Source organism: Vicia villosa, unplaced genomic scaffold, assembly GCF_029867415.1.
Source record: "Vicia villosa cultivar HV-30 ecotype Madison, WI unplaced genomic scaffold, Vvil1.0 ctg.002110F_1_1, whole genome shotgun sequence".
Taxonomy (NCBI): Eukaryota; Viridiplantae; Streptophyta; class Magnoliopsida; order Fabales; family Fabaceae; genus Vicia; species Vicia villosa.
Window position 1 is genome coordinate 74,942 of NW_026705843.1, and position 26,005 is coordinate 100,946.

General features: G+C 37.3%; 2 protein-coding genes and 2 long non-coding RNA genes across 4 annotated transcripts; all 4 read left to right on the forward strand.

Moving 5' to 3' along the window:
• The first annotated feature begins 1,340 nt into the window (after positions 1-1,340).
• On the forward strand, positions 1,341-2,171 carry LOC131637917 (uncharacterized). The gene has a single exon (XM_058908482.1). It carries the CDS (start codon positions 1,341-1,343, stop codon positions 2,169-2,171), a length of 831 nt encoding a protein of 276 aa, XP_058764465.1.
• Positions 2,172-23,263: 21,092 nt separating this feature from the next.
• Positions 23,264-23,996, forward strand: LOC131637918 (uncharacterized). The gene is made up of 3 exons (XM_058908483.1): positions 23,264-23,339; positions 23,450-23,605; positions 23,715-23,996. The coding sequence occupies exons 2-3, from the start codon at positions 23,465-23,467 to the stop codon at positions 23,994-23,996; spliced, it is 423 nt and encodes a 140-aa protein (XP_058764466.1). The 5' UTR covers positions 23,264-23,339; positions 23,450-23,464.
• An 80-nt stretch (positions 23,997-24,076) lies between these two features.
• Positions 24,077-24,592, forward strand: LOC131637916 (uncharacterized). Its single transcript, XR_009294529.1, has 3 exons — positions 24,077-24,168; positions 24,275-24,402; positions 24,499-24,592. It is a non-coding gene; the product is annotated as an uncharacterized LOC131637916 (long non-coding RNA).
• A 146-nt stretch (positions 24,593-24,738) lies between these two features.
• LOC131637922 (uncharacterized) lies at positions 24,739-25,995 on the forward strand. The gene is made up of 5 exons (XR_009294530.1): positions 24,739-24,875; positions 24,957-25,114; positions 25,214-25,576; positions 25,648-25,707; positions 25,797-25,995. It is a non-coding gene; the product is annotated as an uncharacterized LOC131637922 (long non-coding RNA).
• Positions 25,996-26,005: the final 10 nt, after the last annotated feature.

The window sequence follows — 26,005 nt, forward strand, 5'->3', positions numbered from 1 at the left end:
GTAATTGACATTTTTATTTTTTTAGAGAAATGGAGAGGATCTCTACTCAAATAAATGTATATTAATACATTATAATCTTTAATATAAAATTAGTAATTTAATGCAAAACGATAAATGTAATAATTAAATAAAAATGTTTGGTTTGTGCATTTTAAATTTATAATAAAATAATTTTATTAAAATCAACGCAATTTTTTTTTTTGGTATTTTAAAATTAAAGAAGAGAGTGTTATGTACTTTATTTAATAAAAAATATCATATTTTAATATATTGAATATTACACGGATAAAGAGCGGAGAGAATAAAATATACATTGATAATTAATAAAAAATATTTTAATTTAATTATGACTATTTTTTATTTATAGTAATTTTTTTTCTTCTTTATAACGCCGATTTAGTCCCATTCGAATGCGAATTCTGACATAAAATGATATCATTATTTATTATTTTATTATTTATATAATAATTTCGTAATACATCAATGTGACATCATGTGATAAAGCATTTATAATATGATCTTAGGATTCGTCGAAGGAATGGAGGTTTACATTATTAATGCACTATTCATGTATACTTAATTGTTCATCATCTTCTCCATCCAGTGAACATAGCTCCACATGACAGTTCATATTGTACCTTGGCCCTTCTTAGACATGCATCCTTCTCCAACATTTAAAACTGTTGAGCCTCCTAAATAACAACAAAAAATCTTCGCAGAAGCAGTAAGCAACGTCTACAACATTCCACTAAGCATACCACCATGTGTGAAAAGAGAAATGCTTGTGATAGTCATTCTAGAAGAAGAGTATGTCTTGGGAGTAGAAGATTTCGAACATAACTTGTATAGTCCGGTAGTGTGGCCCAAGGGTTCAATGCCTCTCAGAGTTGTCGCCTATAGGGAAATGGGATATCACATTCATAGGTAGAGACTGTTGGAATAATAAATTTGATTTGGGCCTAATTATTATTTGGTATTTTTGGCTTAGTTATTTTGGGTTTTAGATAATTTTGAATAATGTTTTTAGAGAAATTTTGTAGTGTTTGGAGTGTCTAGATATTACTTATTATTGTAATATTCTCTAGAATGCTCTTTGAATTTCTAGGATTGAGAACTCTCTAGAATTAATGAGTCTAGAGTTCTACTTAGAGTACTATAAATAGAGATGTAATCTCACACTTTTGTATCAAGCAAAATACAAAGTTCTCTCTTTCATAAAAAAAAATCTCTTACCTATCAAATTTATATTCAAGCCTCCAATATTTCTAAACATTTTCCCTAAACGCATAAACAACCTTAATTCCAACAAAGTGGTACCAGAGCTTCAAGGTCCTCAAAAGATGGTGAATGGAGGTTTCCCTTTTCAAATGTCGATGCTCACTAAGAACAACTATGATAATTGGAGTATCAAGATGAAGGCGCTACTAGGATCTCAAGATGTGTGGGATGTCGTTGAGAAAGGCTTTAAGGAGCAAGATGAAGCCTCACTAAGTCAAGGTGCAAAAGATACATTGAAGGAGTCAAGAAACAGAGACAAGAAAGCTCTCTTCCTCATTTATCAATTGGTGGATGAAGATACTTTTGAAAAGATATCCAACGCAACGACGGCCAAAGAAACATGGGACAAGCTTCAAACTTGCAACAAAGGAGTTGAGCAGGTAAAAAAGATTTGTCTTCAAACTCTTAGAGGTGACTTTGAACGTTTGTTTATGGAGGAGTCTGAGTCAATTTCTGATTATTTTTTTCGAGTATTGGTCGTAGTCAATCAACTTAAAATAAATGGTGAAGATGTTGATGATGTGAAAGTCATGGAGAAAATACTTCGCACTTTAAATCCAAGTTTTGACTTCATTGTTACCAACATTGAAGAAAACAAGGATTTAAAAACCATGATCATAGAGCCACTCATGGGTTCCTTACAAGCATATGAAGAAAAACAAAAGAGAAAAACTAAACAAAAGGAGGCTATAGAGCAACTACTACAACTCAACATAAAGGAAGCAAACTATGTAAACTACAAGAGCCAAAGAGGACGAGATCATGGACGAGGACATGGAAGAGAAGGAAGAGAAGGTTACAACAACTACTCTAACAACTTCAACAATTGTGAAAGAAGTTGGAATCCACAAGCGACAAGAGGTCGTGGAAGAGAAAATTCACGGTCGAGGTAAGAAAATCACAAATCAAGTGCTTCAATTGCAACAAGATTGGTCCCTATGCATCCGAGTGTAGATTCTCGAAGAAGGTTGAAGAGTTAGCTAACTTTGTAGAAGAAAAAGATGGAGAAGGAGAAACTTTGCTACTCGCATGTCAAAACCAAGTTGAAGATAAAAAAAACAAGTAGTACCTTAACACTAGTGTAGGCAACCACATGTGCGGGGATCGAAGCATGTTTGTAGAGATCAATGAAGTGGCAACTGGTGATGTCTCATTTGGAGATAACTCAAAGATATCAGTCAAAGGAAAAGGTAAAATTCTTATACGCTTGAAGAATAATAGTCATCAACTCATATTCAATGTCTACTATGTGCCTAACATGAAGAATAATATTTTGAGCTTGGGACAATTATTAGAGAAAGGCTATGACATCCACTTGGAAGAACATAGTCTTTTCTTAAGAGATTGTAGACATAACTTGATTGCTAAGGTGTCTATGTCAAAGAATAGAATGTTCCTTTCGAACATTCAAAATGATGTGGCAAAGTGTCTCAAGGCTTGCTATGCTGATTCTTCATTGCTATGGCATCTACGATTTGGGCATCTCAACTTCGATGGTCTAGAACGTTTGGCAAAGAAGGAGATGGTGAGAGGCTTTCCTAGCATCAACCACCCAGACCAACTCTGCGAAGGATATCTAATTGGGAAGCAATTCCGAAAAATCTTTCCAAAGGAATCAACATCAAGAGCCACAAAGCCGCTAGAGCTCATACACACAGATGTTTGTGGACCAATCAAACCCAACTCTTTTAGCAAGAGTAAGTACTTTCTCCTATTTATTGATGATTATTCTAGAAAAAACATGGGTTTATTTCTTGAAGGAGAAGTCATAAGTGTTTGAAAACTTTTAAGTTTAAATCTCTTGCGGAGAAAGAAAGTGGTCTTTCCATTAAGGCCATGATATATGATCGAGGAGGAGAGTTCACTTCAAATGAGTTCAACAAATATTGTGAAGACCATGGAATCCTTCGTCCATTGACTGTGCCAAGATCGCCACAACAAAATGGAGTAACAGAGAGAAAGAACCGAACCATACTTAACATGGTGCGAAGCATGCTCAAGAGCAAGAAGATGCTGAAGGAGTTTTGGGCTGAAGCATTGGCATGTGCGGTTTACTTGACAAATCACTCCCCAACAAGAAGTGTGCACGAGAAGATACCACAAGAAGCATGGAGTGGAAGGAAGCCCAGGATCTCTCACCTTAAAGTGTTTGGAAGTATTGCTTATACCCATGTTCCAGACGAAAGAAGAACAAAGATCGATGGTAAAAGTGAGAAATATGTGTTCGTAGGTTACGAATCAAGTTCCAAAGGATACAAGCTTTATAATCCAAATAGTGGAAAGATCGTCATAAGTCGCGACGTGGAGTTCGATGAAGAAGATTGTTGGGATTGGAGTGTTCAAGAAGAAGAAGAAGAAATTGAACAACCAATGATAGAGGAACATCTTACACCACTGACCTCACCGACACCAAGGTTGGAAGAAAGAAGCTCAAGTGAGAGGACACCACGACTAAGGATCATTGAAGAGCTTTATGAGGTAACCGAAAACCTAAACGACATTAACCTCTTTTGTCTTTTTGGTGATTGTGAGCCTCTAAGCTACCAAGAAGCGACGGAAAACATAAAGTGGAGAGACGTCGTGGACGAAGAAATCAAGTCAATCACAAATAATGATACGTGGGAACTTACTAAACTTCCACGAGGACACAAAACAATCGGAGTAAGATAGGTGTACAAGGCAAAGAAGAATGCAAAAGGAGACGTGGAGATATATAAAGACATATTGGTGGAAAAAGGATATAGTCAAAGACACGGATTGACTATGATGAGGTATTTTCTCCCGTTGCTCGTCTTGAAACTATTAGACTGATCATTTCTTTGGAAGCCCAAAATAAATGGAAGATCTATCAAATGGATGTGAATTCGTCCTTCTTGAATCGTTTACTCAAAGAAGAAGTTTATATCAAGCAACCATCGGGCTATGAAGTAAAAGGGCAAGAAGAAAAAGTCTTGAAGTTGAAGAAGGCGTTGTACGGTATCAAGCAAGCACCAAAAGCTTGGAATGTTCGAATCGACAAGTACTTTCAAGACAAGAACTTCATTAAGTGTCCATATGAGCATGCACTTTATATCAAAGCGCAAAGTAGAGATATTTTGATTGTATTCTTGTATGTAGATGACTTGATTTTCACATGGAACAATCCAAGCATGTTCTAAGAGTTCAAGAAAGACATGTCAAATGAATTTGAGATGACAGATTTGGGGCTCATGGCATATTATCTCGGCATCAAAGTAAAGCAAGGAGACAAAGGAATTTTCATCACCCAAGAAGGCTATGCCAAAGAAGTACTTAAGAAATTCAAGATGGATGACGCCAATCCAGTTGACACCCCGATGGAATGTGGAAGCAAGTTCAGCAAGCATGAAAATGGAGAGATTATGGATCCAACTATTTACAAAAGTTTGGTTGGAAGTTTACGTTACTTGACATGTATAAGGCCGAATATTCTCTATGTTGTAGGAGTCGTAAGTCGCTACATGGAAGTTCCGACAATAACTCACTTCAAGGCGGCAAAGAGAATCCTTCGATACATCAAAGGTACAACAAACTTTGGCTTGCACTATTACTCTTCTAACAATTATGAGATTGTTGGCTATAGTGATAGCGATTGGAGTGGAGACTTGGATGATAGAAAGAGCATTACTAGTTTTGTGTTCTTTATGGGAGATACTGCTCTCACTTGGATGTCAAAGAAGCAACCTATAGTCACACTATCAACTTGTGAAGTCGAGTATGTCGCTGCCACATCATGTGTTTATCATGCAGTTTGGCTAAGGAACTTGCTGAAAGAGTTGAAGATGCCACCAAAAGATCCTATGGAAATATGTGTTGAAAATAAATTAACATTTGCTTTAGCAAAGAATCTCGTCTTTCATGAAAGAAGTAAGCACATCGACACACGTTACCACTTCATAAGAGAATGCATAGAGAGAAAGGAGGTGAAGTTGAAGTATGTGATGTCTCAAGATCAAGCTGCCGACATTTTCACCAAGCCACTCAAGTTGGAAACTTTCGTAAAGCTAAGGAGTATGCTTGGAGTCACAAATCAAGTTTAAGGGGGGATGTTGAAATAATAAACTTGATTTGGGCCTAATTATTATTTGGTATTTTGGGCTTAGTTATTTTGGGTTTAGATAATTTTGGATAATGTTTCTAGAGAAATTTTGTAGTGTTTGGATTGTCTAGATATTTCTTATTATTGTAATATTCTCTAGAATACTCTTTGAATTTCTAGGATTGAGAACTCTCTAGAATTAATGAGTCTAGATTTCTCCTTAGAGTACTATAAATAGAGGTGTAATCTCACACATTTGTATCAAGCAAAATACAAAGTGCGCTCTTCTATAAAAAAATCTCTTACCTATCAAGTTTCTATTCAAGCCTCCAATATTTATAAACACTTTCCCTAAACACAAAAATAACCTTAATTTTAACAAAGGCTACTATGAGCTCTCATTCTCTGCTTTGGATTATTTTAGAAAAATTAGGTCGATTAACACATGGAACATCAACCCTAGATTTCTCAAGCTATATCCATAGAGCAAATACTTCAACCCCGGTCATCTAAAGCAAACCTCGGCTCAAGTATGGGTATGAATTCAAGGTTAGGATCAAAGGTACTAAAGACCTAAGATAGTCTTTGCCAATAGTAATTAGTATTGGAGCACCTCTATGCAAAAATTGTGAAACAAGTAAAGGAAACTTTGAGAGGCCTTTTGGTCATTTTGTGAGAGCCCTAGTGGACATGGAACTGACCAAAGAGCTAAGGTACAGGGTTCTTGTTGAAAGAATATGATATGCACTCTTTGTAGAGCTGGAGTATCAGAACATACCATACTTCTATTCCATGTGTAAATTGGGGGCTATAACTCGGAAGCTTGCAAGAGAAGGAAAATTAAAGACATTCCATATGTGCAGAATGATAAGAAGAAGAAGGAAACCAAAAGTGTTTACAAACAAGTTAAAAGAAAATATTCTAACCAAGATGATGCTACAAAGGAGAAAGGTAAGATTGTAGTGGTGGTGGATGAGACTCAACCTCAAGTCGAACCTCGTGTTGTGACTCATGTAGGAGAACCAAATGACACCAAAGAAAATGTTATCAACCATCAAATCAAACCAACGATGAGGAGGAGGAGATCCCAAAAACTCATGATCAACAAAAATGTATCTACAGACAAATTATTGCTCTTGAGAAACAGATAACTCGTGTAGGAATCTAATATCACTATGATTTCTCAACTGAATATGAGTTTATTGGTGCATCCCAATTAGAGATTAAGAATCTCCCACCTGATAAGGCTATGATTATAGGAGGAGTGTAAGAAGACGTGGAGTTTTTAGTAACTCGTGGGCAAACAAATGGATTGATGCATCTACCAAAATTTGTTTCTCTACCTTTATTAAAACCAACTCAGACTATTATCCTCTTTTGTTATATTTTGACTAAGATGACACAAAATTTATATCTCAATCCAGTTTTCTCCAAATGTGGAGCAAGCATTCTAAATGTTTAGATGTTATTGAATCTTATTAGGCCAAAAATGTGGTAGGTTTCCCAATGTATATCTTAAATAGAAAGCTTCAAATTCTTAAGTCCAAACTGGAGTTATGGAATAAAGAAATATTTTGAAATGTTCAAGATAATCTGAAACAAGCTAAGGTTGATATACAAAAAAATTTAGGCTTCAATAGCCTACACAATTCACAATAATATACTCGCATACCAAAAAAGGAAAGCTTGATATAACCTTGACCATGCCCATAGCATTAAGGAGAATTTTTGGAGATAAAAGGCTAGAATCAAGTGGCAATCTGATCGCGACAAGAACACAAAGTTTTTCATAGAATGGCTAAGACCGAGAATGCAAACATGTAGATAAACTTCCTCAAAGTGAATAAGCAAGTAGTCACAAAGAAATATCAGATAACCAATCATGTGTTTGACCAATTTCATGACTTATTTAATAAAATTTCTACTTTGCAAGACTTTAGCTTGGTGGATGAAGTTATTCCATCTTTAGTTTATGAACGAGACAGCACCTTATTGGCTTTATTGCCTACATTGGAGGAGGTCCATAATGCAATGATCTCTCTTAAGAAAGATAGTGCATCTGGTCTAGATGGTTTTGATCCATATTTTTCCCAAACTTATTTGCATATCACCATGGAAGATGTTTATAAGGAAACCCTCCAATTCTTTAAGTACAGCTGGATTCTCCCAATTTTGTTCTCTCATTCTTAAAACTCGGGGAGCAAACATAATTGATCCTTTTTTAAAACTTTGTTAGTCCTCTCTCCACGAACACAGACGTTGTAGAGGTTATTATTCAAGTTCCAAAATATATATGAGCTCCCTTTTGGATTTAACATGATAACCAATAACCTTGATATTTTAAACGGACTAATCTCAAAACCTATGAAAATTGTTATACCAGTTATTCTTCAACCAACCAAGACATAAGAGAAGACTATCAAAGCTATATAATCCTCAACCTAGGAACTGATCACACAATTCCCAACCATAAGCTTTTAACATGTTTAGCTTTGAACCACATATATAATCCTTTTTTGGACAATATTAAGCCAAGGTTTATAAACATAGTTACCTTGGTGAATGTATACAACTCTACCCCTTTAGAACTAAAAGAGAGACCTCATTCACAAATGGTTTTTTCCTTACAAAAGCATTTGGCTATAAGAATTAATGAGAAAAATTTAAAATAAAACTTTAGAGAGAGAGAGAGAGAGAGAGAGAGTGCCAAAATACAAATTCGTGTTCTAGGTATGGCAGCATGCCCCATTAGAGAGTTATCCAGGAGGGTCATATGACACTTCCTTACTTTATAATTATGCAGAGCATGTTGATAGGCATGCCTGAAATGGAGAGGTATATTTTTTTCTTTTGCAATACATATATATATATATATATATATATATATATATATATGTATAACTAATTAAATCCATATTGATTATGTTTTCTTTTTTTTTAGGAGCGTGATTATTTGAAAATGATTAACCACGACAGAAAAATGCCGGTGTTGCCACAGCCCAGTGGTCGTTGGTTCAGTGATGTTATCCGTTATTATGGTCTTGTTGGTTTATGTTCATCTACATATGTGACCATAAACCAAGACATACATACGGATTTTACAGAGAGGTGGAACTCAAAGACATCGTATTTTCACCTACCTATAGGCGAGATGACCATCACTTTGGATGACATCTCATGCCTACTGCATCTTTCCATCAAGGGGAGATTACTGGACCACGGGAGGATCAGGCAAGAGGAAAGGTTCGATCTGATGGTCAGATTATTAGGGATTGACCCAGGTAAGGCGTTAGAGGAGACAGCTCGCACTAGAGGTGGTCATGCACGATTTTTACTTTTGGAAAATCTTTATAATGATCATGTGAAGGGGGCTACGATTGCCAATGGTGATGATGAGCGAGTTGAGTACCACTGACATTGCGCATTGAGGTGTTACCTCTTGTTCTTGGTTGGCACGTCCATGTTCGTGGACAAAATTGCAACATATGTTGATGTGGTATACCTCAAGTACTTCACAGGCCTGTCTGCGATTCACGAGTGCAATTGGGGGCTGCCTCTTTGGTCTACATATACTGAAGTTGGGTGAGAGTTGTCTTTGGAAGACAAAGTAGTTGATGGTGCACGCTACTTACGGTAATTTCTTGTCAATGATATTGTCATAATTCATGTGTTACACTTGTTGCTAATATTATATCCGAAATATTTCCAAGGGTGGATCATCTCACTTCCATTGCATCACCGGGTGGAAAGTTGTGCTTACATAAATAGAGGATTGGTCACGTGCAGCTGCTTTTATTCCGTGCAGTGGGAATGGTGCGTTCAAGCCATTCAGAGTCTCTCTTGACTGTATGGTACCAGATGAAATTTGCTTTTGCCCGTATGAAGGTCACCGCCACACGCGTTAGTTTGAATTCATTTCCTTATACTCTAGATGGTTGACACGTGGGTCATTTCTTATGTATCCCTATCTTCCTGAGCGAGTGATATGCATGTTTGGCTACTCGCGAATTATTTCGGGACCTCCCCACGAGTTTGCTCCTCCCATCGTCCTCCACAAAGACCTGTGGAGGATACTAGATGATTTCGAGAGTCACTTGGTACTAGAGGAGTGTTGTCAGGAGCCAGATCATGTACATTGAGCTTGTGTTGAGGGCTACTTTTCATGGTTCTATAGGTTGTCACACATTATAATGATGTCAGACACTTCTAGAGAACCACATAGGTCAAATAACCAGGAGGTACTTGAGGTTCAAGATGACCAGGCATAAAGCATGACGGCGTATTACAAAGATAAGTAGAGGAGACATAAAGACACGACCCACTGAGGATGGTTCTCCTTAGTTGGCTCTCGTCCAGACCATGGTTAGCGAGTTATATAATGTTGTGTAGTACAGGCAGCGGGGGAGGCAGGTGGTTGGACATACCCAGAAGTTTATATTGGGATGTATTTTTTTTTTGGTATTTTCAAACTCCTGTTATATATGAATTATCTTGAATTTTTTATTAATGTGTGACTTTTTACCCTCTTTAATTTTAATTTTACGTTGATTTAAGTTAATATGAGTTAATGTATGAATTTTGGCCTCACAAAAATCAAATGTTTTGACAATGGAGTTGTTTTGATGTAAATCATGGAGGGTTTATGAGATTAATCTCTGAAATAGTTCCATTTTTTATTTATCTCTGAAATAGTTCCATTTTGTAGCATCCAATGGCAGAAATCCAGAGCAAAATGGCTGAAGGAAGGAGATGCAAACACAAAGTATTTTCATGGCTGTATTAATAAGAGAAGTAGAGAAAATGAAATTATAAGCTTGGAACATAATGGCAGAATGTTGAGTGAAGTTAACGAAATAAAAGATGCAATTGTCGAGCACTTCCAAAAACAATTCTCAGCCCGGGGCAGCAGACCTTTACCGTGCAATATAGATTTCAAGAGAATCAGCAACACGGAAAATGAAGAGCTGGTTAAGAAATTCTCAGAAGAGGAAGTGCGTAAGGCAGTATGGGAATGTGAAAGTTCGAAAAGCCTAGGGCCAGATGGTGTGAACTTCGGATTCATAAAAGAATTTTGGGAAGATATTAAAAACGACTTCTTTCGCGTTATGTCAGATTTTCACTCGAATGGTCGTATAGTAAGGGGAGCAAATTGCTCATTCATAGTGTTGGTGCCGAAGAAAAAGAATCCCACAAAAGTGTCTGAGTTCAGACCTATCTCCTTAATCGGATGCATTTAAAAGGTGATAGCCAAAGTCTTAGCAAACAGAATGAAAAAGGTAATTGGCTCCATGGTGTCAGAAACACAGTCAGCTTTCATCTCTGGAAGACAAATTCTGGATGGAATTCTCATTGCAAACGAAATTGTGGATGAAGCGAAAAGAAAGAAAAAAGACGTATTAATGTTCAAGGTAGATTTTGAAAAAGCTTTCGACTCGGTTGATTGGAATTTTCTCAACTACGTCATGCAAAAGATGGGGTTCCATGAAAGATGGAGGAGCTGGATCTCTGAATGCCTCCAATCAAATTCAGTTTCGATTTTAGTAAATGGGAGACCGTCCATGTAACACCCCTCTAATTAACCCGCGGCAATTAAACCAATTATTAAATCAGAGTAACATGTAGAGAGGTATCACAATTCAAAATAACAAAATACACGTCACATAAGTCATGCATCATTGGAACACCTGAAAATCATAACTCATTATCCAAACCATGTTCTACGCAGCGGAAAACTACATCATCAAGTCTACATTATTACTAAATGTATCAGACTTCAACCAACACAGATAAATATAGAGTTACAATCAAAACTCCAAACAACGTTCCCAGTGTTACAACTACCAGAGCATGACACCTGACGCTAACTAAAAACACTGACTCATGAGCTAATCCTCATCGAGTCGATCAGGCGCTATCCTCAATCTGAAAATGACAACATGTAAGGGTGAGTCCCGTCATAATTAACAAATGTTATAAGGTTATAAAGCAATAACACGTCACAGTTGCATCATTCACCCAATTGTTTCATAAACAGACAATCAAAACAAAACAAGTAACAACCAATGCATCATCAACATTTACAACACTGGAATACCTCCAATCATGTTATAAATCATGCATATGAATGAACTGACACTATGCATGTGGTACCAACGTCATCCAATGGGAATAACCCATGACCGATCTATCATCATCCAGATACGGCCCTGCCAGCACAGATTCCACACAATGGGAATCATGCCCTTCACTGATCCAACACATCCCTTATGGATACAGTATCAACAATGCACATGAATGAATGCAACATATATAACATACTTATATCATTATCATCATCATCCTCAATAATCATCATCATCATTCGAGTATGTTCATATATATTAACATCATTCAACCACAATTCTATCATCATCATGTCGAAAACATGCACATATTTGCTACAATCACCATCATCATCAAGAAATAGCAACATATATTATCATCATTCTAAAACCAGTCATATCAACATCACATAGCTCGTATAATAAGGTTCATTTAACCTAAGACGGCGCATCAAATGAACCAACGATTAGAAAGTTATGCCTCTTTGAACTTTCTTAAAATATCACAAAACATCAACAGCACGCGGCGCCATCACACATTCGCGGCGCGGAACGAATCGAAACAACGCCTTCGCGGCGCGGCCACATGTTCGCGGCGCGGAACGAATCGGGACAACGCCTTCGCGGCGCGGTCACCTGTTCGCGGCGCGTACTGAACGCAACAAAACTTCCTGACCTTCTACCTTCAGGTTCGCGGCGCCTCCCCTCTGTACGCGGCGTGAACCGCGATTCTAAAAACCCCAGTCTGCAGAAAAGACAGCATTCCATGTATCCCAAAACACCCCAACCCATACCAGTGCGAACATGGAGAATTAGAATGCACAAACAACACAAATTACGTCTCGTAATGCACCAAATATACATCAATTGAGACTATAACAACACATACATCATAGATTCAAACACAGGGGTCAAATATCATACAATTGACACAATCCCTAAACCTATCATATGACTCAATTGATCCGAATTCTACATCTATTCAGCATCATCAACCCCTAACCCGATAATAGATGATAACCAAGACAAGTCCCCCCTTACCTTAGAAAATTCTGGATTCTTGGTCTCTCCCTCTACCGTTCTCCTTCACGTTCCTCGTTCTTCAGACTTCTTTCTTTCACGCTCTTTCTTTGTTCCCAAATCCAATGTTTATGAAATAATAAAATTAGAAAAAAGGTTTTACAGAATCACCCCCCTTCTTCCTCTATTTCCACATATGGCCCAAAAGCCAAAAACCTCATTTATTCATTATTTTCCACAATTTCTTTAATAATCCTATTATTAATTCAATAATAAAATTAAATTAATATTAAAATTATACGGGCGTTACAACTCTCCCCCACTAGAAGAGTTTTCGTCCTCGAAAACATACCTCAAGCAAAGAGTTCCGGATAGGAATCTTTCATCTGGCTCTCTAGCTCCCAGGTAACATTTCCTTCAGCTGGTCCTCCCCAAGCTACTCTGACTAAAGCTATTTCCTTGCCACGCAATTGCTTCAGCCTTCTATCTTCAATCCTTACAGGCAACGTTTCAACCGTTAAGTTGTCTTTTACCTGTACATCGTCTACTTGGATCACATGGGACGGATCTGAAATGTACTTCCTCAATTGAGACACATGAAACACGTCGTGCAAGTTTGCAAGCATCGGCGGCAAAGCGACACGATATGCCAATTCTCCCACCTTTTCAGAAATTTGGAACGGTCCAATAAAACGCGGAGTCAACTTCCTTGACTTCAATGCCCGACCAATTCCTGTCATAGGAGTAACTCTCATAAACACATGATCTCCCTCTTGAAATTCAAGTGTCTTCCTTCTTTTATCATAGTAACTCTTCTGACGACTCTGAGAAGCTCTCATCTTCTCCTGAATCATCTTAATCTTCTCCGTAGTCTGTTGTACAATTTCTGGCCCGATCACAGCACTCTCACCAGATTCATACCAACACAACGGCGTCCTACATCTCCTACCATACAAAGCCTCAAAAGGAGCCATACCAATACTTGAATGATAACTATTGTTGTAAGTAAACTCGATCAAAGGCAGATAGCTATCCCAAGTACCTCCTTTTTCCAGCACACAAGCACGTAACAAATCTTCTAACGACTGTATTGTCCTCTCAGTCTGTCCATCCGTCTGCGGATGATAAGCAGAACTCAACCTCAGTTTTGTACCTAAAGCCTTCTGCAAACCTTCCCAGAACTTAGACGTAAACCTCGGATCTCTGTCTGACACGATACTTGAAGGAATACCATGAAGACTAACTATCTTCTCGATATACAACTGAGCTAGCTTCTCCATCGGATAATCCATTCTCACCGGTATAAAATGTGCAGATTTCGTCAACCTGTCTACCACGACCCAGATAGCTTCACAATTCTTGCCAGTCCTCGGCAAACCCGACACAAAATCCATTGATATGCTATCCCACTTCCACTCAGGAATAAACATCGGTTGCATAAACCCAGACGGCTTCTGATGCTCAATCTTTGACTTCTGGCAAATTAAACAAGAGTACACAAACTCGGCAATTTCTTTCTTCATTCTCGGCCACCAAAACAACTTTTTCAAATCATGATACATCTTGGTAGCACCAGGATGAATACTCAACCCACTACGGTGTCCTTCCTCTAAAATACGTTTCCGGAGTTCAACAATATCAGGGACACACACTCGATCACCAAACCTCAGTATACCATTTTCATCAATTCTAAATTCACCACCCTTGCCTTGATTAATCAAAGTCAACTTATCTATTAACTCAACATCATCTTTCTGACCCTCTCTGATCTCTTCCAGAATGCCACTAGTCAGCTTCAACATACCCAATTTGACACTAGTAGGAGTACCTTCACATACCAAACTCAAGTCTCTGAATTGTTCAATCAAATCCAATTCCTTCACCATTAGCATAGACATATGCAAGGTTTTCCTACTCAATGCATCAGCAACAACGTTTGCCTTACCCGGATGGTAATTCAAGCCAAAATCATAATCTTTCAGGAATTCTAACCATCTTCTCTGCCTCATATTCAACTCTTTCTGGTCAAAGAGATACTTCAGGCTCTTATGATCACTGAATACCTCAAATCTCGAACCATACAAATAGTGTCGCCACAACTTCAAAACGAACACTACAGCTGCCAACTCCAAATCATGAGTCGGATAATTCCTCTCATGTACTTTAAGTTGTCTCGACGCATAAGCAACTACTTGCTGATTTTGCATTAACACACCGCCTAAACCCATTAGTGACGCATCACAGTAAATCACAAATGATTCTGTCGGATTCGGCAAAATCAAGATAGGAGCACTAGTCAACCTTCTCTTCAGCTCTTGGAATCCCTCTTCACACTTTGCATCCCAAATAAAAGCTTGTCCCTTCCTGGTTAGTTTAGTTAACGGCAACGCTAACTTTGCAAATCCTTCAATAAACTTCCTGTAATAACCTGCAAGGCCAAGAAAACTACGAATCTCTGATACTGACTTCGGAGCTTCCCACTGAGACACGGCTTCTATCTTTGTAGGATCAACAGCAATACCATTCTTAGAAATCACATGTCCAAGAAAACTAACTTCCTCTAACCAGAATTCACACTTCGACAGTTTGGCATAAAGTTGCTTCTCCTTCAACAGTTCTAACACAGTTCTGAGGTGTTCGGCATGTTCTTCCTCATTCTTAGAATATATCAGGATATCGTCGATAAATACCACCACAAACTTGTCGAGATAAGGATGAAATATTCTGTTCATATACTCCATAAAAACACCAGGTGCATTAGTAACTCCAAACGGCATTACCGAATACTCGTAATGTCCATACCTTGTTCTAAAAGCAGTCTTCTGAATGTCATCATCTTTCACACGTATCTGGTGATACCCAGACCTCAAATCAATTTTACTAAATACCCGCGCTCCAACCAACTGATCCATCAAATCATCAATCCTCGGCAATGGATACCGATTCTTGATAGTAACCTTGTTCAATTGTCTGTAATCTACGCACAGCCTCATCGAACCCTCTTTCTTCTTTACTAGCAACACAGGCGCACCCCATGGAGAAACACTAGGACGAATAAATTTCTTCTCCAGCAATTCTTCTAACTGCTTCTTCAGTTCGGTCAACTCAGATGGAGACATCCGATACGGTGCCATCGACACTGGACTAGTTCCCGGAATTAAATCAATAGAAAACTCCACTTCTCTTTCCGGTGGTAATTCATTTACATCTTCAGGAAAAACTTCTGGAAATTCACACACCACAGGTAATTCGCTACTAGCCACCTTTTCTTTCACATTCATCAATGCGAACAACATAAATACTGTTGCACCATCTCCGATAGCCTCATTCACCTGCCTAGCTGTCATTTCCAGATCATCAGCACTAACCTCTTCAGGAAAAATTACCGTCTTCTCAAAACAGTTGATATGAACACGGTTGAACTCCAACCAGTTCATTCCCAGGATTACATCAAGTTCTTTCAACGGAAGGCACACTAAGTCCATTCCGAATTCTCTACCAAAAATGTCAACCGGACAATTCAAGCATGCAGACGAAGTAGTCACTGAACCCGACGCAGGAGTGTCAATAATCATACTTCCATTTATGTCAGATATCTCAAGATTTAATCTCGTAGCACAGTCCAAAGAAATAAAAGAATGAGTTGCTCCAGTATCAATAATCGCAACTAAAGGTGTGCCATGAATGAAACACGTACCTTTAATCAATCTGTCCTCTGGAGTGGTCTCTGACCCGGTCAAAGCAAAAACTTTTCCTCCCGATTGGTTCTTCTTTGGCTTAGGACAATTAGGACTGATGTGACCCTCTTCACCACAGTTGTAACAAGTCACAACTCTCTTCTTACAATCAGCCGCGACATGACCCACTTCCTCACACTTGAAGCACTTCTTCTGGTTCAGCTTACACTCATTCCTACGATGTCCCATCTCACCACAATTGTAGCATCTGATACGAGCACTGGAATCTCCCCCACTGGGTTTCTTCCAATCAACAGGTTTACCTCTACCATATGGTTTACCTCTATCCATAGGCTTCTTCCCCTTTCTGTCAACCAACTCGCGAGAGTGAGATGACTTCAGCTTGATACTATCTTCCTCAAAAATCCTGCTACAATCCACCAGATCAACAAATCTCCGGATCCTTTGGTACCTGATACCCTATTTGATCTCATCACGAAGGCCATTCTCAAACTTGAGACATTTCGAGAATTCACTGGCTTCGTCGTTGTTGTAGTGCACATAGTACTTTGCCAGCTCCACAAACTTGGCAGCATATTCTGGTACAGTCATGTTACCCTGAACCAACTCCAAAAATTCCACTTCTTTTCTGCCCCTGACATCCTCAGGAAAATACCTCCTCAGAAACTCCCTTTTGAATATAGCCCAAGTAACCGCTGTACCGCCGGCATCCAGTTCAGCTTTGGTAGTCAACCACCAGTCATCAGCCTCCTCAGACAACATGTGGGTACCAAACCTCACCTTGAGATTCTCAGCACAATCTATGACTCGGAAAATCCTCTCGATCTCTTTAAGCCATTTCTGAGCACCCTCAGGATCGTGCGTGCCTTTGAACAATGGAGGATTGCTCCTCTGAAAATTCCCCAGTTGCCTATCAGCACCAATCCCTGTTCCTACAGTCCCTCCTCCAAGCACACCAGCAATCATGCCCAGAGCCTCAGCAAGAGCATCATCGTTTCTTCCTCCCCTTCCAGCCATTTGTTCTGCTTAAATACAACAATCCAGTCAGAACAAGTATCGACAAATAACTCGTATTAGTCGTATACACAGGAAAACTGACACTGACACTAAGACTCTGGTCACAACGACCGACTATGCTCTGATACCACTATTGTAACACCCCTCTAATTAACCCGCGGCAATTAAACCAATTATTAAATCAGAGTAACATGTAGAGAGGTATCACAATTCAAAATAACAAAATACACGTCACATAAGTCATGCATCATTGGAACACCTGAAAATCATAACTCATTATCCAAACCATGTTCTACGCAACGGAAAAATACATCATCAAGTCTACATTATTACTAAATGTATCAGACTTCAACCAACACAGATAAATATAAAGTTACAATCAAAACTCCAAACAACGTTCCCAGTGTTACAACTACCAGAGCATGACACCTGACGCTAACTAAAAACACTGACTCATGAGCTAATCCTCATCGAGTCGATCAGCCGCTATCCTCAATCTGAAAATGACAACATGTAAGGGTGAGTCCCGTCATAATTAACAAATGTTATAAGGTTATAAAGCAATAACACGTCACAGTTGCATCATTCACCCAATTGTTTCATAAACAGACAATCAAAACAAAACAAGTAACAACCAACGCATCATCAACATTTACAACACTGGAATACCTCCAATCATGTTATAAATCATGCATATGAATGAACTGACACTATGCATGTGGTACCAACGTCATCCAATGGGAATAACCCATGACCGATCTATCATCATCCAGATACGGCCCTGCCAGCACAGATTCCACACAATGGGAATCATGCCCTTCACTGATCCAACACATCCCTTATGGATACAGTATCAACAATGCACATGAATGAATGCAACATATATAACATACTTATATCATTATCATCATCATCCTCAATAATCATCATCATCATTCGAGTATGTTCATATATATTAACATCATTCAACCTCAATTCTATCATCATCATGTCGAAAACATGCACATATTTGCTACAATCACCATCATCATCAAGAAATAGCAACATATATTATCATCATTCTAAAACCAGTCATATCATCATCACATAGCTCGTATAATAAGGTTCATTTAACCTAAGACGGCGCATCAAATGAACCAACGATTAGAAAGTTATGCCTCTTTGAACTTTCTTAAAATATCACAAAACATCAACAGCACGCGGCGCCATCACACATTCGCGGCGCGGAACGAATCGAAACAACGCCTTCGCGGCGCGGCCACATGTTCGCGGCGCGGAACGAATCGGGACAACGCCTTCGCGGCGCGGTCACCTGTTCGCGGCGCGTACTGAACGCAACAAAACTTCCTGACCTTCTACCTTCAGGTTCGCGGCGCCTCCCCTCTGTACGCGGCGCGAACCGCGATTCTAAAAACCCCAGTCTGCAGAAAAGACAGCATTCCATGTATCCCAAAACACCCCAACCCATACCAGTGCGAACATGGAGAATTAGAATGCACAAAAACACAAATTACGTCTCGTAATGCACCAAATATACATCAATTGAGACTATAACAACACATACATCATAGATTCAAACACAGGGGTCAAATATCATACAATTGACACAATCCCTAAACCTATCATATGACTCAATTGATCCGAATTCTACATCTATTCAGCATCATCAACCCCTAACCCGATAATAGATGATAACCAAGACAAGTCCCCCCTTACCTTAGAAAATTCTGGATTCTTGGTCTCTCCCTCTACCGTTCTCCTTCACGTTCCTCGTTCTTCAGACTTCTTTCTTTCACGCTCTTTCTTTGTTCCCAAATCCAATGTTTATGAAATAATAAAATTAGAAAAAAGGTTTTACAGAATCACCCCCCCTTCTTCCTCTATTTCCACATATGGCCCAAAAGCCAAAAACCTCATTTATTCATTATTTTCCACAATTTCTTTAATAATCCTATTATTAATTCAATAATAAAATTAAATTAATATTAAAATTATACGGGCGTTACAGTCCAAGGAATTTCAAATGGGCCGAGGTCTAAGACAAGGAGACCCGCTGTCCCCGTTTCTCTTTCTATTGGCAGCAGAAGGATTTAATCTCTTGATGAATAAATCCTTGAGCTCAGGTGACTTCATAGGATATAAGTTTGAGGGGGAGGGCAATGAATGCTTTACACATCTTCAGTACGCCGACGATACCTTAATCATCGGAAGAAAAGGGTGGGGGAACATTCGGTGTATAAAGGCGATTCTCTTGTTATTTGAGCTCATGTCAGGATTGAAGGTGAACTTTCATAAAAGCTTTTTGATTGGGATTAACATCCCTCAAACCTGGTTAGAAGAGGCATCCAATATTTTGAAGTGCAAGGTTGGATCCACTCCATTCATATACCTTGGACTCCCGATCGGAGCAAACCCGAGGCGTTTAGAGACTTGGCAACCAGTGATAGATTCAGTGAGGAAAAGGTTATCGAGATGGAAATGCAATCACTTGTCCATCGGAGGTCGAGTAGTCATCATTAAATCAGTCTTGTCTGCGATCCCGGTATACTATCTCTCTTTCTTCAAGGCTCCTACAGGTATCATTTCGAAACTCGAATCTCTTTTCAAACAATTCTTATGGGGCGGGAGCACAGAGGAGAGAAAAATAAATTGGGTGAATTGGGATAATGTGTGTAGACCCTTAGAAGAGGGGGGACTAGGATTAAAAAATTTAAGAGTCTTTAACGAAGCTTTATTAGGAAAATGGGGCTGGAAGTTAAGGCGCGAAAGCGGGAGTCTTTGGTTTAAAGCTCTGAGTAATAGATATGGTGAGAATTTAGGGTCAGCCTCAAGGGGCGGAAGAGAATGTTCTAGTTGGTGGGTAGACATAAAAAACCTAGATTGTGAGGGGTCTGGAGAGTACCAACTTACCGAGTATTCTGTTAGAGGAGCCTATAAAAACATCATGGAGTCTAGATCCATCTTAGCTACGTTCCCGTGGTCGAAGATTTGGAACAAGTCTGTTCCGTCTAAAGTCTCTTGCTTTGTTTGGAGGCTCCTACATAACAGAATAGCCACAAAAGACAACTTGCTTAGGAGGGGAGTTATTGGTAATGATTCACTGCGCTGTTGTAGCGGGTGCGGGCACGAGGAATCGGCCTCCCACCTATTTTTTGAATGTCCTTTTTTTGCAGATATTTGGTACCAAGTATTGAACTGGCTGGGAGTGTCAACGGCCTTGTGCAACGACGGGAGTAACCATCTTCTTCAATTCGAAGGTCTATTAAGCTGCGGAAGAGCATTCGTCGACCGCATGAAGGTGATTTGGTTTGCTTGCATTTGGTGTATCTGGAGATCAAGGAACGAAAAGCTATTCAAAAACAAGGAAATCAACGTGATCAATATGGTCAAAACCGTAAAACGTTGGTCTTGGAATTGGCTAAATATTAAGGCAGGTATCACAGACTGTATCTCCACTCTTTGGTATCTGAACCCAAGACCTGTTTTGGGCTGTGCGGAGTAATTCATCGGAATAGCGGATTGGGGTGGCGGGCTGGTTGCAGCTGTTCAGTATAACCTTCTCTTCTGCGGCTCCGAGCCTCACGACTATCTCCCATCACAGTTGTATCTAATACAAGAAACTCTAGCTGTGAGTTGAAGGTGCTGCAAAGTATCAGTTATTTTGGCAAAGGAGTCTGTCCTCAATGTAACAAAAGAATTTTATTGATTTGGCTCTTATACCAAATCTGCTATGTACTGGTTGCACTACTTGTGCCTTCTTAATTCAATGCTCTTTGGCTTTTTCAAAAAAAAAACTTGTAAGGGTAATTTCGAAGATGAATCCCTGAATACACTCAAATACCATTTAGACATCTCTGGACCACATTTTGTTCAAAATTGTGGTGGATCTCAAAAATAGCGCATTTTAATTGTGATGTGGATGCGTTCGGAGATGCATCCCTACATTCATAAAGGGCAATTTTGAATTTTTTAAAAATGTGGTTTGCTTATGTAAGGATCTGTTGGACAATTCTCCTCATTTGTGTACATACTTTCATTTTATACCAAGCCACTTTTGAAGAAAAAAAATGTTAATACATGTAAAATGTACAAGTAACATTCGGCTAAAATTATTTAAGAGGTTTTTCCTTAAAAACATTTTTCCTATAAAAGGGAGTACAATGCAATAGGAGAGTAAGACATTACCAGATGGCTACGTTTCCTTAGAAAGCCTTAAAAACTAAGAAATGAACCATGAGCTCCCCACCACATTTGTGAGTTCCAAGATATAGACTAAAGATAGAACTTTTGGGGCATTTATGAAAAGCACCATATGAAAACGATTTATAAGCACTTGAAAAACAAAACCTTACACGTGTTAAACCAAACACAAATTGTACCACAATTCAAACTAGGGGCACAGAAGCTTCCCTACCAAGCAATGGTCAATTAATCTTCACACATACGTACAATCACACACTTGACCCATCAATGATATGCTCATTTTCTTTACTTTCTCTTTTTCACTTTGCCATATTTATAAGAGAGAACACAATAATACCCAATGGTTTAAAGGTTATTTAAATACTTTAAATTGATCATTTAGGAGTATTTACACATACTATACAGTTCAATATTCAAAGCGCCTGCAATAGCCTCCTTGGAGAAAGCAAAAGTTGCCTTTAATTGTACTGGAAAAAGCAACAAGTTCTTAGTAAGACACAGCTCATAACACTTTTTATTACTTTTTTTTATCAATATATTTTAATTTATTTTACATAATTTTTTACATTTAATAATAAATACTATTATATAAATATAAATTTATAAGTATTGTTTTATAAAGGACATTAAAAATAAAATTATTTTTATCAACAAATTTAATCATATATTATTAATTTTCTAAATTCTTATTATTTTGTCAAAAATTCAATTTAGATGTACTAAGAAAATTAATAATATATGATTCATTGTGACTCATCTCAATCTAACAATAATTATTAGAGAAAATAGATATGCACATTTTATAATTTTATACCGTCAATCAATCACAATCATGCATTTAATTATTTCAATAAAAAAAAATTAATGATAAGACAGTTTGTCTGTTTGTTTTCTATTGGATGATTTTCCATTAGATGAGAGTGTAAAATAAAAAAAATTTAATGACAAGACAAACGGTTTGTCTGTTTGTTTTCTATTGGATGATTTTCCATTAGATTTTTCCATTAATTATTTTACATCATCTGCTCATATTCATTAGACCCTAATTATTATTTTCTCAACTATTTTTTTAAATTATTTTTTATACACTTTTTCAATTATTAATAAGATTATTTTAATAAAAATGTATAAAATTATTTTAATAAAAATAAGGGAGAAATAATTTATTTGTTCTTGCAAACTACTCGATTTGTTTCATAAAAACCATTTTAATTAACCTTTTTCTGCAAATTAAAAAATCACTTGATTAGCTGTAATAATTTTAATTTATACATTTAATATTTTATTAACTATAATTAGTAAATTTGTTGTTACTATGATAAAAAACTTAATAAAAGAAAAATATATATTAATATTATAAAGAATAATTGACACAATTATCATGACTAGCAGAACTCAAATCCAATTAACACGTTTAAGACACGTAATTATTCAACATTCCCTTAATTATAATTTTTGTTGAAAAACCTCTTGTTCTCATAAGACAATTCAGGAATTTTCTATTATAAATATATAAACATCTAAGTACCTGATAATTACACTAATCACCCTTTGATTAAATGTTAATCTTATTCTAATTTCAAGGACTAATCTGTCTTAACCACTTCTACTCTCTTTATATTGTTTTGGTATTAAATAAGGCTGATGTGTCAATACCTTAATTTTTGTTGATAAAATTTAATTAATTTATTTAGTTTAAAACACAAATATCCTAAACCTAATATTCCTTAACCCTACATATTAAATTGAAGTTTGCATAAACAAAGAGTCCCTACGGTTCCAATACACTGCATTTGATGTGCAGTCATCAAAAACACAACTTCCAATATGACTGCATAATGATACCGCTTCCATTCTTCAATTTGATTTCAATCCGTCTATAAAAATGCGTTTCTCTATCTCTTCATACCCTAACCTCTTCTTTCTCCATTTTTCAAATCTTCAAAGACTCCGGAACGATTGGCGGTATACATGTTTTGTGTTTTATTTGATTTTGTTTGTTTTTGAATCGTTATCGGTTTCCTGTATCCTATTATTTTGAATTTGATTATAAATTTGTGGTGTTTTTGTTACAGTTTATAGCATCGTCTATGGCTCGCCCTATTGAAGCTGTGAGGGATATCAATGAGTCCAAAGATTTATGGAAGATCGCTGTTAGGTGCAAACATATATGGTCTGTGACGAGTGCTTCAAAAAAGGAACATATTGAGATGATTTTGGTTGATTCTAAGGTATGAGTATCTGTGTAAGCATGAGTGCAGTGCTATTTATATCGTAAGCAGCATTTTCCATTCTTATATGGTCTGTAACGTTAACTTTTATTTATTTATTATTTTTTAGGGAGATATGATTCAAGTCATCGTTCCACCCTTCTTGGTATCGAAATACAAGGATGAACTCGCTGCTGGATGTGCATACATAATGCAGAATTTCAAAGTCTCCAACAATGATTTCTCTTTTAAGTCCACTAATCATAGTTTCAAATTGATATTTTGTGGGTCAACTTCGGTTAAGAAGGCTGAACTCCCTGATATTAGTGTGAGTTACCTGAATATACTTGGATTGGATGCTATTGTTGAGGGAAAATTTCAGTCCAATGTTTTGGTTGGTATGTTATTATAAATATATTTCATTTTGATATCAACTATTTATTCAAGATATGTGTATAAGTTTATACAGTATATAACACATTTCTCTGTTTAGATATTCTTGGGGGAATAACCGAGATCTCTCAAACTCAAATCAATGCTGATAACAACAAGAGCAAAGTTGTTTTTTCAATTACTGATAATAGGTATGATTCATGTTGTTGAATAAGCATATTTTTTTATACAATGTATTTGCATTCAATAAACTTTCAAATCAGCATATTATTAAGGTTAATATTTTGGTCAAAACAGCAAAACTGAAGTGCAATGTACTTTGTGGGGTCAACTTGCACTACAACTTCACGAGTATTATACAACTCATAAGGAAGTAGGCAATATTGTTGTCCTGCTCATTAATGCAAGAATTAAGGAGGCTCAAGGTTTGGATGTTTCAATTTGTTTACACAGTTTGAGACCAAAATTTAATAACAACATGTTTGTTCCTTTTTTACTTTAGATTTGTATGTATATTGCAGGAGGGTTTCCTTTGAACATATCAAACGCTTGGAACGGGACCAAGTTGGTGATAAATGACTTTACCATTGATGAAGTTAGCAAACTCAATGAGAGGTAATAATTTGTTCCAAAATTCATGTCAAACTAAATTATCCAAACTCATTTAAAATATATGTTGCTGTAAGTGTAAAAGTTAATAATTTTTGCCAACATTCATGTCAATCTTTGTTCTAATAATTTGTCTCATTATTCAAACAGCCTGAAAGCTGAATTGTCATTGTTATCTTCATCAAGTATGCAAGTGGACGCAACGCAAAGCTCGCATTATTCAGAGTTTGATAAGTTTGTGTGGAAGGCTGAAATTATGAGTCTTGCTGAAATAACCTCTCTGCAGCATGTAATAAATCTTTGATTAAAAATAAACATTATGATGGAAGCCTCATATATTTACGTGTCATAACTTTTGACAATTTTTCAGGAGACTATATGTGTTACTGTTGCGACTTTAGAAAAATTTGAGGCTGGCCAGTCAGGGTGGTACTATGATGGATGTGTCGATTGCACAAAAAGTGTGTCTCTGAAGGATGGTAAACTGATTTGTTATGCCAAACACATAAGTGCTGAGCCGGTACCAAGGTATTGTGTATGTCGTTATGTAGGCTTATTGGTTTTCTATTTATTCTTCCATTTGATTAATGAGCAGACACAATTCTGATGTTATCATCCCTGATTTAGGTATAAACTCGAAATTATGGCTGTTGATGGTAAATATAAGTCCAGGTTCATTTTTTGGGACGGAGATTGCGTCAGGTTGATTGGAAAGTCTGCTCTTCAAATGAAAAATGATTTAATAGAGGTATATACCGACCATCAACAATAAATATTGCGATAATTCAGTAAGTAATTCAATTCATTTCTTTAATGTAGGCCGGTGAAGATAATCCGCTTGAATTCCCTTATGCACTTGATGCAATATTAAAGAAGGAATTGGCTATTAGAGCTGTTTTTCAGCCTAACAAAGGGAGACTTTCTGTCATTAGCTTCAAAACTGATGAAGATATTCGTAAGAAAATTAGGGCGAGTTTCAGCTCTGAAGAGGTAAGCATATTGTTAACACATAAATAATACACTCATGTATGAATTGGACTGATCATATTTTGTCTTTGCAGCCCACGTCAAAGCTTCTAACACCAGAACCTTCGTCACAAGATGAACCAATATGTGTTGATGTAAGTTTTTATTTCAAATGAGAACAATCTAACTACCATTTAATATTCATACATTGTAAGGTTTATATACTGTCTTCACGTGGTGGCAGGAACCTTTGTCCGCATCCGCTGATTATGACCCAGCAGTTGGAAATACAACCCTGACTCCATCAAAGAGGACTTTAAATGATGCAGTAGAAGATCTTGAGAGCAGCCAACTTTCCTCAACCAAGTTGATTAAGGATATCAAAAAGGAAAAATAATAACCTACAACTTTATGCTCATGAACTTTTGTTAGTTTTAAAGAAAGCTTGGTGTT

Bases quoted from the DNA above. Each gene is read 5' to 3' on its own strand.
- LOC131637917 (XM_058908482.1), top strand. From the start codon at position 1,341: ATGGTGAATGGAGGTTTCCCTTTTCAAATGTCGATGCTCACTAAGAAC.
- LOC131637918 (XM_058908483.1), top strand. From the start codon at position 23,465: ATGGCTCGCCCTATTGAAGCTGTGAGGGATATCAATGAGTCCAAAGAT. The intron at 23,606-23,714 runs GTATGAGTATCT...ATTATTTTTTAG, and splicing joins TGATTTTGGTTGATTCTAAG to GGAGATATGATTCAAGTCAT.